This window comes from Triticum aestivum, chromosome 7A (assembly GCF_018294505.1).
Source record: "Triticum aestivum cultivar Chinese Spring chromosome 7A, IWGSC CS RefSeq v2.1, whole genome shotgun sequence".
NCBI lineage: Eukaryota > Viridiplantae > Streptophyta > Magnoliopsida > Poales > Poaceae > Triticum > Triticum aestivum.
Window position 1 is genome coordinate 516,447,748 of NC_057812.1, and position 12,401 is coordinate 516,460,148.

The window sequence follows — 12,401 nt, forward strand, 5'->3', positions numbered from 1 at the left end:
CAGAATTATATTATTGGTATTTTTGTTTAACTTTTAGATAATTATGTTATTACGGTAGGGCTTTTTTACCAGAGAGCTGAGTTAAAAGAAGTGCTAAAACTACACACAAAAATCTTGGTATGTCAAATATGTGCATTTTACCTTATCAACAAGAATTGGTGACTTTACATCCATGCTTATAAACAGTTGGAACTTTGCCCTCCTAAATTGGACAATTAGGTCACTTGTTACCTTTTTTCTTTTCTTCCTTGCGTTACAACTTCAGAAAGGTCTTTTGAGTTTGAATAACCGGAGTCGGAATCTCGCTGCCATTATCCGGTACTCGCATGATCAACTGTTGTACAGTGCAGGTGCAATTCAATTTGAGCCCTGCACTAAGACCAATGAATTTACCTATTTATCAAACAGCGTTACATTAAGAGAAAGCAACGCCAGATGCGTCACGCTTCCTCCTCCTCACCGTCTGAGTTAACTAATCGTCTCCCCACGCACATCAAAGCCCCTGTTGATGAGCACATATGAGCATAAACATATACTCCTCCTACTGAAGCGAGTACCCTTCTCTGTACTCTTACAGAAGAAATGGCAGCTGCCGCGTTGCAATGTCCAATGCAGCAGCATCAAGTCAGCAGCCGTCCGTGTCCAGGCTCAGACTCCGGTTAACCGGTGCATAGTCAAATATGTACGTAGCAATCAATCAGCCACTTGTGTTGTTTCTTCACGTAAAAATCTAGTATATGTACCATACACGTAATCAATCAATGTTGTAAAAGAATAATGGAAGTGGTGGTTGTTACAGTATCGCGTGGACGGCTAAGCTTACAACAAAGCCTAGCAAGGCGCCGGCTGTGACCTGCGCCTCCGTGTGGCCGACGGACTCGCTCAGCCGGCCATGCTCCTCTGTCAACTCGGTTAGCTCTGGCACTGAGCTTTGGAGGGAGCTCCATCTAGGCGGTTTTGTCGCGTCGTTGCGCGTCGAGGAGGGGATGCCGTTTGAACGCTGCGACGTAGATGCGTCCCGAGGAACGGAGACGAGCTCGCGGTTTGCGGGGAGGAGTTCGGAGGTGGAATTCACCTGGCCACCACCGTCCTCCTGAACTTGAGTCGTCGTCTGCTCCCGCAGGGCCCATAGCTTGTTCAAAAGCCTTGCGTGCTTGCCCACCTCTCTTCTGACTCCCTGTTTAATAAAACAACAAATAAGCATGGGATGAGCATTAGCTACGGTGGTTTTAGTATTTCCTTGTGAAAGCGCACAACGAAATTCTAATCTGCAACGACGCTATCAAGCTTCATGTAAGATTTTTTGCAGGCCATTAACAAAGGTCAGATTTAGTTTGGCATAAAATGCAGTATGGATGATAAATAGATGGGAACATGTACCGGCCATGTACCCTAACAACTTGCAACAGACAGGGATACCCACTACAGGGCCTCACAAAGAAAACATGGGTACTAACTGAACTGGTCAAACTTTTTACAGCTGCATCCCACACCAGGCTGAGAAGAAATTAACCATGTTCAAATGCACTGACGAAGTCGGTGGCACCGATATATGCAATTACATAGTGGAGGCTAGATTATGGCATGCACTGGTTTTAGACGTGCACAGAATCAGAAGGGGGGGGAGGGGAGTGTTCACAGACTGATGCCCTGAAAGTCACAACTCATGTAAAGGTACAGGATAGTGCTTCATACTTCAGCGCAAGCTGGCATTTCTTTTCACTAGAATATGTCAGCTAATAGCAGGGGCATCCTACATGCAAACTACAAAGTGCAGCTCACCATGTTCTGTCTTTTTTGGACGTGTTGGGATTGCAAGCAAAGTGTGAGGAAATTAGAGGCAGTCCACATGGCATGTCTACAAGATTCAAGAGGGCAGAGGCAAAAAGCAAATGTACCAGACCAATATCGTTCCTTAATGGATGTTCTTCTTTTTTATCTTATGTGTGTGAAACATGATTGTTAAACATCTAACACCTTTGCCCTTCCAGTTTCATGAAAAAGAAACCACAACAGCAACAGCAACAGGGAGATCTAGGCCAATACAGCAGAGATGAAGAGTCCTCTGAGTATCAAGGGAGTTACATTTCTGATAACGAAATATGTTCCAGTATTTATACCAAGTCTCAATCAAATGAATCCCAAACTTGAGTTTTGCAAGTTTCGTGAAGAAACGCAACAGAAATGGGGAGATCTAAGCCAATCAATACAGCAGAAATGAAGAGCCCGCTGGATATTAATAGAGTTACATTCCTGGTAATGCAGCATGTTCTCATGTTCGTACTAAGTCTCAATCAAATCAATGTCAAACTTAAGTTTGCAATACTTTGGAATTTAGCAGATTGGGATTGCAAAAAAAAAAACTGAGACACAACACCCGATCACCGGCAACTTGATGTTGATAAATGGACAGATTGATAATTTAGCAGACATAAGAGAGAAAATAAAAGCATTAAATCTACCATACCTGAGCATCATACATTACAAGCGAGGCAAATATCACCGACATCCCGAATATGGAGTCACCAAACCCCCTGCATTCTAAACCCCGAATCAACAATAAAAAAACACAAAAACTAGGGGCAAAAACAAGCACAAACATGTCAGCCCTGATCTAAAGCATGTTAAAGAAGCTAACCTTTCTAGCGCAAGCGAGGTAGTCACTGCCACAACTGCCTACAACATGAGGAATAATAGTTAGAACCATTCGAAATTTCAATTGTCACTTTGGCAAGAATTAATAGTTTTACCTCTCAAAAATATATGATTGTACGCTTGAATAAGAACTAACATGTTGTGATAATACCTTGCTCCATTCCTATTCCATAGTACATGTTTCCTGATGTAACTTTTTCTTTTTACTAACAAAGCAACTCAAGAATCCAAACACCATTCTAAGTGTTGATTTGTGATTCTAATTATGACAGTGCAAATGGAAAGCATGATGATGAATGGGAGCATAGAGTTGTCAGCCTCTGTACATAGGGACAGTAGTGTGTACGTATTTATATAGTTTCTGGATTTATTTCCTTTAACAACTCACAGTAATTTGGTTGCCTTATAATGCCTTCGTTGGCCATACAGGATTAGTGGACGCCTTATTGTAAAACTCCCTGGTTGTAACTTTCCTCATATAGTTGAAAGTCACATCTGTCCCTGTGCATCTCATGATTTGGGTTCACCATTTTAAATACATGTCTCACGTGTCCTTAATTTTATTCTCTTTTACGATGTGTTTGTGTTGTGCTTGCACTCCAGAAGCCTCTATGAAACAAACTCATTAGATAGATGCCCACAAATTAATTATTCACCGCGATAGATAAGAGATATACGACCGACAAATAAAAATCTGCAACTAGATGCAGGCACCGCACAACCCATTGTGAAAGTACATTTTGTGAGTTCTCACAAAACAAGAAAAAAATAATAAATGCACAAAAGTACAAAAGTGTGATCACTTGCGAGCCGTACAAAGGCACAAAATTGTGTGTACAATTGTCAATTGGTACTCCCTCTGTTCACAAATATAAGATGTTTTAGATATTTCAATATGGACTACATACGTACTGAAATGACTGAACAAACACGCAAAAACGTGTCTATATACATCCGATCACCAAAAAGTTAAAACATCTTATATTTGTGAACGGGGGGAGTATGTTATAAAATGCAGTACGGCCGTGATTTTCTTTCGAACTGTTTTCAAACTTCAATATGCATATTCACAACATGGGGTGTGGATGCAACTAATTGTGGAAAGTCCGCATTTTCTTTTTATTTCCATTATTAACTTGTTGCCCTAGAATTTGCCCAAATTTCATAAAGTACCATGTTGTTTATGTTTCCATAAAGTACCATGACCCCTGGTTCTAACTTTCCTCATATAACTAACAGTCACCATTTTAAATACATGCCCCGTGGGTCCTTATTTTATTTTTCTCTTATTACGATGCTTTTTTTAGCAGTAATGCTTCATTTCGAATTGTATTGTGCTTGTACTTCAGAAGCAATTCATGAATTGTATTGTGCAGGCACAGCCTATTGTGAAAATACAGTTCATGAGTTTTCAAAAAAAAAAAATACAAATGCATAATATGCTGCAGTATGAGCATTTACAAAAATAAATCATACAAAAAATGTGATCACTTGTGAACCGTGCAAAGAAACGAAATCGTGTATGCAAAACTGGTATATAAAATGTAGTACAACCATGATTTTCCTTCAAAATGTTTTGAAACTTCGAGATGCATATTCACAATACGGGGTGCGGACACAAGTAATTGTGGTCCACGTTTCCGTTCTATCTCCATTCTTAATTTCTTATTACTTGTTGCCTAGAAATCATGCAGCCCAACTTTTTTTTATAAAGCATTATGCTGCTTCATTGTTGCAATGGAAGGGGTGAAAAGCCTTTGTTGTTGGCTCTAATTCTCTTCCAAAGTTTGACCAACAATAGATAATAAAAACAATCTACATCAGCAATATAACATACCGATCATTAGATTTTTCATTTGATGTTAAAATGTACTTTTCATCATCGTATAATGCTACTAGTACATCCAAATGTAAAGTACTATCCGTTTATAAAGTTGCACAGAAATGCAATGGCCAAAATAGCCTCTGGAAGGATTGTTTGACCCCCGTAACAGGAGCACAACCTTATCCCAGGGAGGGCCTAAGGAGAGCCAAACACGCTCTTGCGCACTACAGTGCAAACCGAAGGAATCAATGATCAGTAGACGATGGTCTCACCGCTGAGTGGGTGGAGGGCATGCCCCCTGACTGGGCGGCGGCCTTGACGATGTCGATTTTGCCCCTGTCCCTGCCGGAGGTGAAGGGCTTGGCCAGCTGCCCGATCACGCCCGCCACCGTCGCCGCAATCAAGACCTTGAAACACGAGCCGAGTCCTTAGTCGACCGAAAAACCAAGGCGGCAGCCCGTTAAAGCTGGTTGCGGCGAACCTTGTTGTGCGCGAGCTCGGCGACGTCCTCCGGCCGGAAATGGAGGGAGGACGCGGCCGTGAGGGCCCGGCGGCGCCGCGGCCCGCGCCTCGGGGGAGACCAGGAGGAGGCCGGGGAGGAGGGGGAGGCGAGCGCCGGGGAGGGGGGCGGGCGGCGAGCGGAGAACGACTGGGCCATGGCCATTGGGTTCCCGGGAGGCGATGGCTGCGTGCCTGCCTGCCTGCTCCCTGCTGCCTCCCGCTTCCCCCTGCTGCCTCCCGCTTCCCCCTGTTATTGAAAGAGTCGGACTCGGACCGGACCCAAATGGGATCTCTCTTCTTCCCTGTGAGGCTGTGACCTTCCTCTTGTTTTAATTTCGTCTTATCATTGTTGGCCTCAAGGGCTTATAAGTACTGCCATTTGCATCTCAAGGGCTTATTGGCATCAAAAAAAATCTCAAAGGCTTATCTGGATTACAGGAACTTATTACTCCCTTCGTCCAGATGGATAAATCATCTTAGATTATGCACCGCGATCAAGACGAAGGTAAAACGAGAGAACTTAATGTTTATTTGCTAATAAATATCATTGCATGCAATGAACTGATCACTGCATGTCATTGAAAACATACACGCTCCACATCTTTTATTGGTTGATTCATTTATTTATGTCAAGAAATAAGGAACGAGGTAAGAGTTAATGTACCGCGTCTTAGTGTTTTTGGATTACTTGGTTTTTATAAGGTGACTTATAGTCTTTTTAGAGATTACAACAAGGACTATATATGAAGCAAAATGAGTGAATCCATACTTGAAAATATGTCTATATACATTCGTATATAGTCGGCGTTGAAACCTTTAGGAAGACGTATATTTAGATATGGAGGGTAATGCATATCAAGCAGGTATTCCAAACGAAACACAAATGTGCTTTCAGAGAAAAAAAACTGAAAATATTTTGTAAGCATCAATTCATAGATTGTTTTCTTTCTTTTTAAGGGAAGGTCATCATGGTTAGCTTTATTAAAAATTAAACAGGGTCAAACAAGGATAAACTCTGAGCACATGGTCCACAAGGATGTAGCACATGGTCCACAAGGATTACATCGTCACAAGGTTGACGCCCTTTTTATGAAGGGTGATTTGGAAAACTCTGGCCACGTGGAACAGACGAAACCAGGCCTAAGAAGGGGTCAAGTGCATGCAAAGACCAGAGTTTAGTGGACCAACCGCTGGATAAGAGTAAGATAATGGCACGGCAGTGTGACAGCGAAAGCTCCAACGACCAAAACAGTTGGAAAGACAACCAAAATCACAGCACAATGTAACCTACGCCATCAAGAACGACTCGAACCACGCATGAGAAAGAAAAGAGAGAGAGAACATCCACCAACAAAAAAAGAACTTATGGAGGTTCACGAAATCATTCCATGATCACATATTTCGGCAAGGCAGGGCACCCACCCATGCATCACATGTTCAGCCTTCACCACTTTCGGTCAAGTCACATGTAAGGAATATTCAGGAAACGGGGTGCGGCGGTTGGTGAGTTCTGGGGACCAAAAGAGAAGAGTTCCATATCAACATGGCTCTGTGCAAAACGGTTATTGGTGCTCCACAAAAAGGTGCCGCTGGCGGGAAGCGATATCAGAAGACACCACCTTGCTGCTCAGAGAAAATAAGTGTTCCCATGTCAGTGATAAGAAAAGTATATATAAGCAAACGCTCTTATATTTCTTTACAGAGGGAGTACTTCATAATGACGCAAAACAAATAGCTGCCAATGAACCACGCACATTCGTTCGTTCAATACCATGGACTTATGGTGGGGAATGATGGACTTAACAACCTTTGTCGCCTTTTTTACATGCAAGTTATTGGCAAGCTGTATAACTAAATGGAAGGAGAATGAAAGGTAGTGGGTCACCATGGACATACAGTACAGAAACAACTGAGTAGGTATCTACTCCTGTGAGTCCTGTCTACTAAGTTCTGTCTAGTGTCTACTCTCTCCGTTCTGAATTATAAGCTGTTCTAACATTTTTCAGAATTGGATGTATAACGCATTTTAGTGTGTTTGTTCACTTGTTTCAGTCCGTATGTAGTCCATATTGAATTATCCAAAACGTCTTAAAATTTGGAACAGAGGTGATACTAATTAGTTAAAAAGGTACTACAAAAAATACTACTCTACAAAGACCAGCAATAGATTAGGAACAACGATGAAGATTGATTATGCATGGGTAATTGACAAGCATTTGCCACTATCTTTAGGCTTGAACCAACAACCACATGTGTCCACACTAGTACTGTAGTACACTACACAATCATTCTGCAAATTTCATGCACAATTTAACATGGCTCCACACTACACAGTCATTCTGCAAATTTCATGTACAATTTAACATGGGCCCACATTACACATAAGCATTGGATACTCTGTTTTTGAGTCGCCGACTAATCGCCAAGTCGTCGCGGCGTGGCTGGCTCACGCAGGCGACTTGACTCAGGGAGCAAGTCGCGCGACTCGCGTGGCTCGCCGGCGACTTGGGGCGATTAGTCGCATGACTCGCAGGCTCGCGTGGCTTGCTGCTGCTGTATATGTGATCATGTGGGGACTAGGGAAGGAGGAGGACCGAAGGAAAGAGAGCGCAGGGTGGGCTCTATATGTGCTCTGCTTAGATGTAGTATATTTTCTCTGTTGTATATGTGCTCTTCTGCTGCTGTATATCTATGTGCTCTGCTGCTCTATGTACTGTTGTGCCATGGCGACTTGGGGTGACTAATCAAGCCAAGTCGCTGACTCAAGCCAGCAAGTCACTAGCCGCAGCCTCGGCGACTTGGCTTGACTCGGCGACTCAAAAACCTTGATTGGATAAAATTGGTTTCTAGGTACAGCATGCCAAATACCTTAAGCATAACCATACAATGTATATTGCTTTGTATTTCAGCATCTGTAAACAAAGAACTTACCATGATAGCTTCAATCTCTTCCTCAGAGAGTGGTTTGCGCTTGGGAAGCTGTGAAGCTGGCCCTCCAACAGCATTATGAGAAGGTGCGGAAGGCACATCTGATCTGAACCGGTAATTCTTTTTCTCTCCAGAAGATGGTGCCTCTACTTTAGCTCCTGAAAATCAAATTGTAAAAAATTTACTTACACCCCTTTCTATGTATTATGAGTAAAGTACTTCATAATATTACGGATGAATATAAGACAATTAGCAGTAGAAGTTGGTGCTAGGGGACAGCACCGATATCCAGAATGCCATTCTTTTGCCACTGGAGGGAGTTATACACAATGGGAGAAATGTAAATTTTCCCCAAACTTGATCAACCTGTGCCAATTTCTCCAAGTTAAGCGGCCTCTTCTAACTTCGCCATGAGGTGCTTTTTGGAAAATAACTATCAGCTGTCCCCACCTCCTATTTTCCCCTGAAATTTTTAATCTCGGCACTTACAACCTGACCCAACACATTCCCTCTGTTCACTCACAAGCCTGTCTCTCTGTTTCTCGCCAAACAAAACTGCATTACCACAGTGCAATGGACTTTAGGACAAACTTAAAGAGACTGCTCAATTTAGGAAAATTGACAAAGGTCAACCAACTGAGGGACAAATTTACAGTTCTTCCCAATATGACCTTTTCTAGACAGATGTGCTACCTTACTATACGCAGGTTTGCTTGTTTTATTTGGCAAAACAAAACAAAACTGCATGACCACAGTGGACAATGAACTTCAGGTCAAACTTAAAGAGAGATGCTCAAGCTGAGGAAATTGACAAAGGCCGACGAACTGAGGAGCAAATTTATGGTACTCCCCAGTATCAAACCTTTTCTGGACAGATGTGATATCTTCTTATACACAGGTTTGTTTGTTTTATTTGGCAAAATAAAACACAACTGCATGACCAGTTCAGTGGTTGCAGCAAAAAGCCAAGATAGCATGTGAAAGCAACTCACTGCAACACCTACTTCAGAGGTACAGTATTACTAGGCCAGGCAACAATCAGTACATAAATAGAATGCGGAAACCAAGTCATTGCAACACTGTCACAAATGGAAAGTGCGAAACTGTAGGGTGTTCTGTTCCAAGAGGATATGTTAGTTTGTAGGCAGTATGTATGTATGTATCTAGGAAATTTTATTTTTCTATTTATTTCCCTATTAGAGAGGTGACAACTATATAAATCTTTCCTTCTTTTCAATGAAAGTATGCACCGCGTATTCTCATGAAGAAGAACCTGAAATCAGGTTGATAATGAGAAAATAGGTGATCAAGCTAGTCAACCAGCTATGTGCACTTGCATTCCAACTTCCAAATGCAAGCAACACTCCTTCCTACAATATCTTTAAGAAGGGAATGGGAGTCAAAATCCAGCAGTTGATCAGGCTCATCCACATCTTTGATCACGGATGATGGCACTCAACCTATTTTGAGAGGGCAGATAGACCGATGGCCATGTAGGTGACCGAGCCTTCACCCAGATCTGCACAATGATGCCGGCTTAGCATAGGCACCGGTGCATACTGTTGCGTAAGGGCTTGCTGGGTGGTTCTGGGTCGCGGATATCTTAGGAGCTCTGGGCATCCATGGCTGGGTTCACTATGTCCCACTGGCGCACAGTGAGCGCGGTCGAACTTATCATTGATGGAAATGAGCTTCAATGGCATTAAACTGCCGACGGCAAGTACTCTGCATGCACCTACTACGAGTAATTGTTCCAGGGCTCAGTCCTCTCCAATTCATGGAAGCTAAACTGGCAGTCTTGGGCTGGCATGTCTAGTCTGTTGCTGGATGGCCGACCACTTGGCGCAGCGAGGCCTGCTGCCTAGCCTGCTTTCTATCTGGTTACGCACCAGAGACGATGTACCATCTCCTTGTGGATCATGTCTTCTCCCAGCAAGTTAGGCAGAAGACCGTACGCTGTGCTCATTCACTATGAGAAAAGGAACGGTGTCACTAATCCTTCTGACTGACTGGCTAATTTGGAAGTAATGCAATATGTGTGTCTTCGACAGGAAGCGCTCAGATATTCGTGTCTGCTAGAGAAGATCAAGGCTGGGGGCCAATCTTGGTTGTCCCTGTTACAGTGTTACCGGCTTAGCTTTGGTGTTGTGTGTTGGTTGGGGCATGCCTTCTCCCTTCTCTAAAGCTTGTACAGGAAACATTTTCTTTCGATTAATGCAGTGACACACAAAGCTTTCTCGAAAAAAATCCTAGCAGTAACCAGCTAGCTGCTGATTACAGCTGACAAAAAGGACAGATCAGTATTAAGAAAACCGATGGTTGAATTGCAATCTCAATGTAAAATGTACAGTAGAGTAAGAAACTATCCATCAACTGGTGGTAACAGTCTACAACATGGCAACGACAAGGCCATAAAAGTCAGAGAAGACATCATGTCCTCTACTCCCAAAAACATGGTTATCGTGTAACACATTCACACATCCAATCCAAACCACGGAAACAATGTGAGATAGAAGTTACTGCTTATTCATGGCCAGGAAGGCGTTGATCTTCAATCGGTGACTAAAATGAGTAATGTCAAATATCCCCTTTAAAACTTGAAAACATCCATAAATATTTATTAGCATCAACCCTACATCTGAATGGTATAACACTATTGGTCAAATGAACAACTACAAAACAGAGATATATCACGAAAATGCATCTTGATTTCATCATAACCCACAAAACCTTCTCTTTTCCATCGAATTCCTTGCTAGCTCATCTCACCCCTACTATCCCAGTTCCATCTATCTTATGTGAACAAGAATCAATACAAGAATAGCTTCAATTTGGCTTACACTCTGAAAAGCTACATGAAACCAAATCACATTGAGACTCTCCTAATTTATGCAGCAAAATCACATCTCAGGCAAGCGAAACGATGTTGGATAGATCAATCAACCGTTCCATAAAGGCATAACTAATGACGTTGCCCGACCACAAATTACCACTGATAATTCACCCAAATCCAAGAAGAAAAACCTAGTTCCATTGCAGATTCGAGATTATTGAGCTTACCCAATCGGGACATGAGGGTCGCGTGCTGATCTGCAGGCTGCGCCGCTGCGCCAAGGAAATCAACCCAAAAGATACAAGAATTAGATCTCCGGCATACTAGACCATAGACCAGCACACTTTAACCCTACAATCCCACATGAATCGAAGGTGGGGAGGGGAAAAGAGGGCACCTGGTGGGGATGGGACTTTGAGATGCCTCTTGGGGAATCTGATCATGGGAATGCGCGGCATCTTTGCGCTGGAATCCGGGGAACAATCCGACGAGATTTCTCCGCGCAACGCTTCTAGGGAAATCGCGATGCTAAACCTGATGTTCCTCTCCGGTTCGTCTTTTCCTTCCGGTCGCTTTTCTTGCGGTAGGAGGCGGAAGAGGGGCGGCGGTAGGTTTTGCGTGTAGCCCCAGTAAAATGAGTGTATTTGCGTACGGTTGCTTTTTAACGTCTTGAAAAATAGAACCGGAATATTTGGGAGTTTTTTCTAAAAGGTACAGCAAATGCACACACTCACATACACGCACCTATATTCACCTCTGTATGTAAACGCACGAATGTATATCTTACTCCTATCCATATGATAAGCTCCGAGAGATTGAGTCGGTAAATCTTGAAATTGACAGTCACCCATTAGCTTCTTTGATTTGCAGGATTCTCACCACGATTTGTTGGATTTGCTAGCTTGATGAACTGAAATTCGTCAAATCGCGACATGGGAGCTCCTTTAAAGTCTAAAAATCTCCTAGGTCATAACCCTAGTAAATGGTGTGCTCTTGTACATTTGCAAGGCGCCTAAAAGGCTTCTCCAACCACAAAGCTAATGGCGATATAGGGTCTTACCAATGAGGGTACCGGCGGTGGTGGCGTTCCACCTGAAGTATTGGTTACATGCACTCGAAGCAGGCAGGAAACACGTCGTGGTGTAGGCCATAAGTCGTCGTTGAACTCATATCCTTCCCTTTGTCACCATTTTATCAAAAGCTAAGCTTCATGCATCTGCTAAGGAGAAAGGGAAGGCAAGACAGAGGATTAATTTCGGATCCAACCAAAGCCTTGCGTATAGGAGAGTGAAAGTGCATTATATTGACTAAAGGGGGGTGAATGGGCGGTTTTTATGAATTCTTCACTGAGGAATTTCAGGGTGAGGAAATTCCTGAGTGAAGAACTACTTGTAGCGAAATAAGTACTCAGAAGTAAACATAACAGAGCATGAGCATGGTCTTCATGAATAAATGAAAATAAGCACAAAATACAGAAAGCGTAAATACAGGATAACACAGGATAAGACAAACAGACTGAAGAAATTGAACTGAGGAAATAGAGAAAGTCTTCAGTCAAAGTCTTTAAACAGATATGAATAAGCACATAACACAGATAAGAGGAAATGGAAGCAGGGGCGGAGCTGGGCCCCGGGTACCCAGGGTCCAGGGCCAGGGTGT

The 12,401-nt window shown here is 42.9% G+C and overlaps 2 protein-coding genes across 2 annotated transcripts; both read right to left on the reverse strand.

Moving 5' to 3' along the window:
- Window positions 1-696: 696 nt before the first annotated feature.
- Window positions 697-5,267, reverse strand: LOC123147921 (uncharacterized). Its single transcript, XM_044567247.1, has 5 exons — window positions 4,962-5,267; window positions 4,753-4,887; window positions 2,639-2,676; window positions 2,468-2,534; window positions 697-1,177 (listed from the first exon to the last, which is right to left on the reverse strand). Exons 1-5 carry the CDS (start codon window positions 5,142-5,144, stop codon window positions 794-796), a joined length of 807 nt encoding a protein of 268 aa, XP_044423182.1. The 5' UTR covers window positions 5,145-5,267; the 3' UTR covers window positions 697-793.
- A 1,057-nt stretch (window positions 5,268-6,324) lies between these two features.
- LOC123147922 (uncharacterized) lies at window positions 6,325-11,366 on the reverse strand. The gene is made up of 4 exons (XM_044567248.1): window positions 11,140-11,366; window positions 10,970-11,014; window positions 7,913-8,067; window positions 6,325-6,604 (listed from the first exon to the last, which is right to left on the reverse strand). The coding sequence occupies exons 1-4, from the start codon at window positions 11,198-11,200 to the stop codon at window positions 6,587-6,589; spliced, it is 279 nt and encodes a 92-aa protein (XP_044423183.1). The 5' UTR covers window positions 11,201-11,366; the 3' UTR covers window positions 6,325-6,586.
- Between the last annotated feature and the right edge of the window lie 1,035 nt (window positions 11,367-12,401).

Excerpts from the sequence above, each read along its gene's own strand:
- LOC123147921 (XM_044567247.1), bottom strand. The coding sequence starts at position 5,144 with ATGGCCATGGCCCAGTCGTTCTCCGCTCGCCGCCCGCCCCCCTCCCCG. Across the intron at positions 4,888-4,961 it reads CCGAGCTCGCGCACAACAAG|GTCTTGATTGCGGCGACGGT; the intron begins GTTCGCCGCAAC and ends TCGTGTTTCAAG. Across the intron at positions 2,677-4,752 it reads TGCCCTCCACCCACTCAGCG|GCAGTTGTGGCAGTGACTAC; the intron begins GTGAGACCATCG and ends CTCATGTTGTAG.
- LOC123147922 (XM_044567248.1), bottom strand. The coding sequence starts at position 11,200 with ATGCCGCGCATTCCCATGATCAGATTCCCCAAGAGGCATCTCAAAGTC. Across the intron at positions 11,015-11,139 it reads CAAAGTCCCATCCCCACCAG|CGGCGCAGCCTGCAGATCAG; the intron begins GTGCCCTCTTTT and ends TCCTTGGCGCAG. Across the intron at positions 8,068-10,969 it reads GACCCTCATGTCCCGATTGG|GAGCTAAAGTAGAGGCACCA; the intron begins GTAAGCTCAATA and ends TTTGATTTTCAG.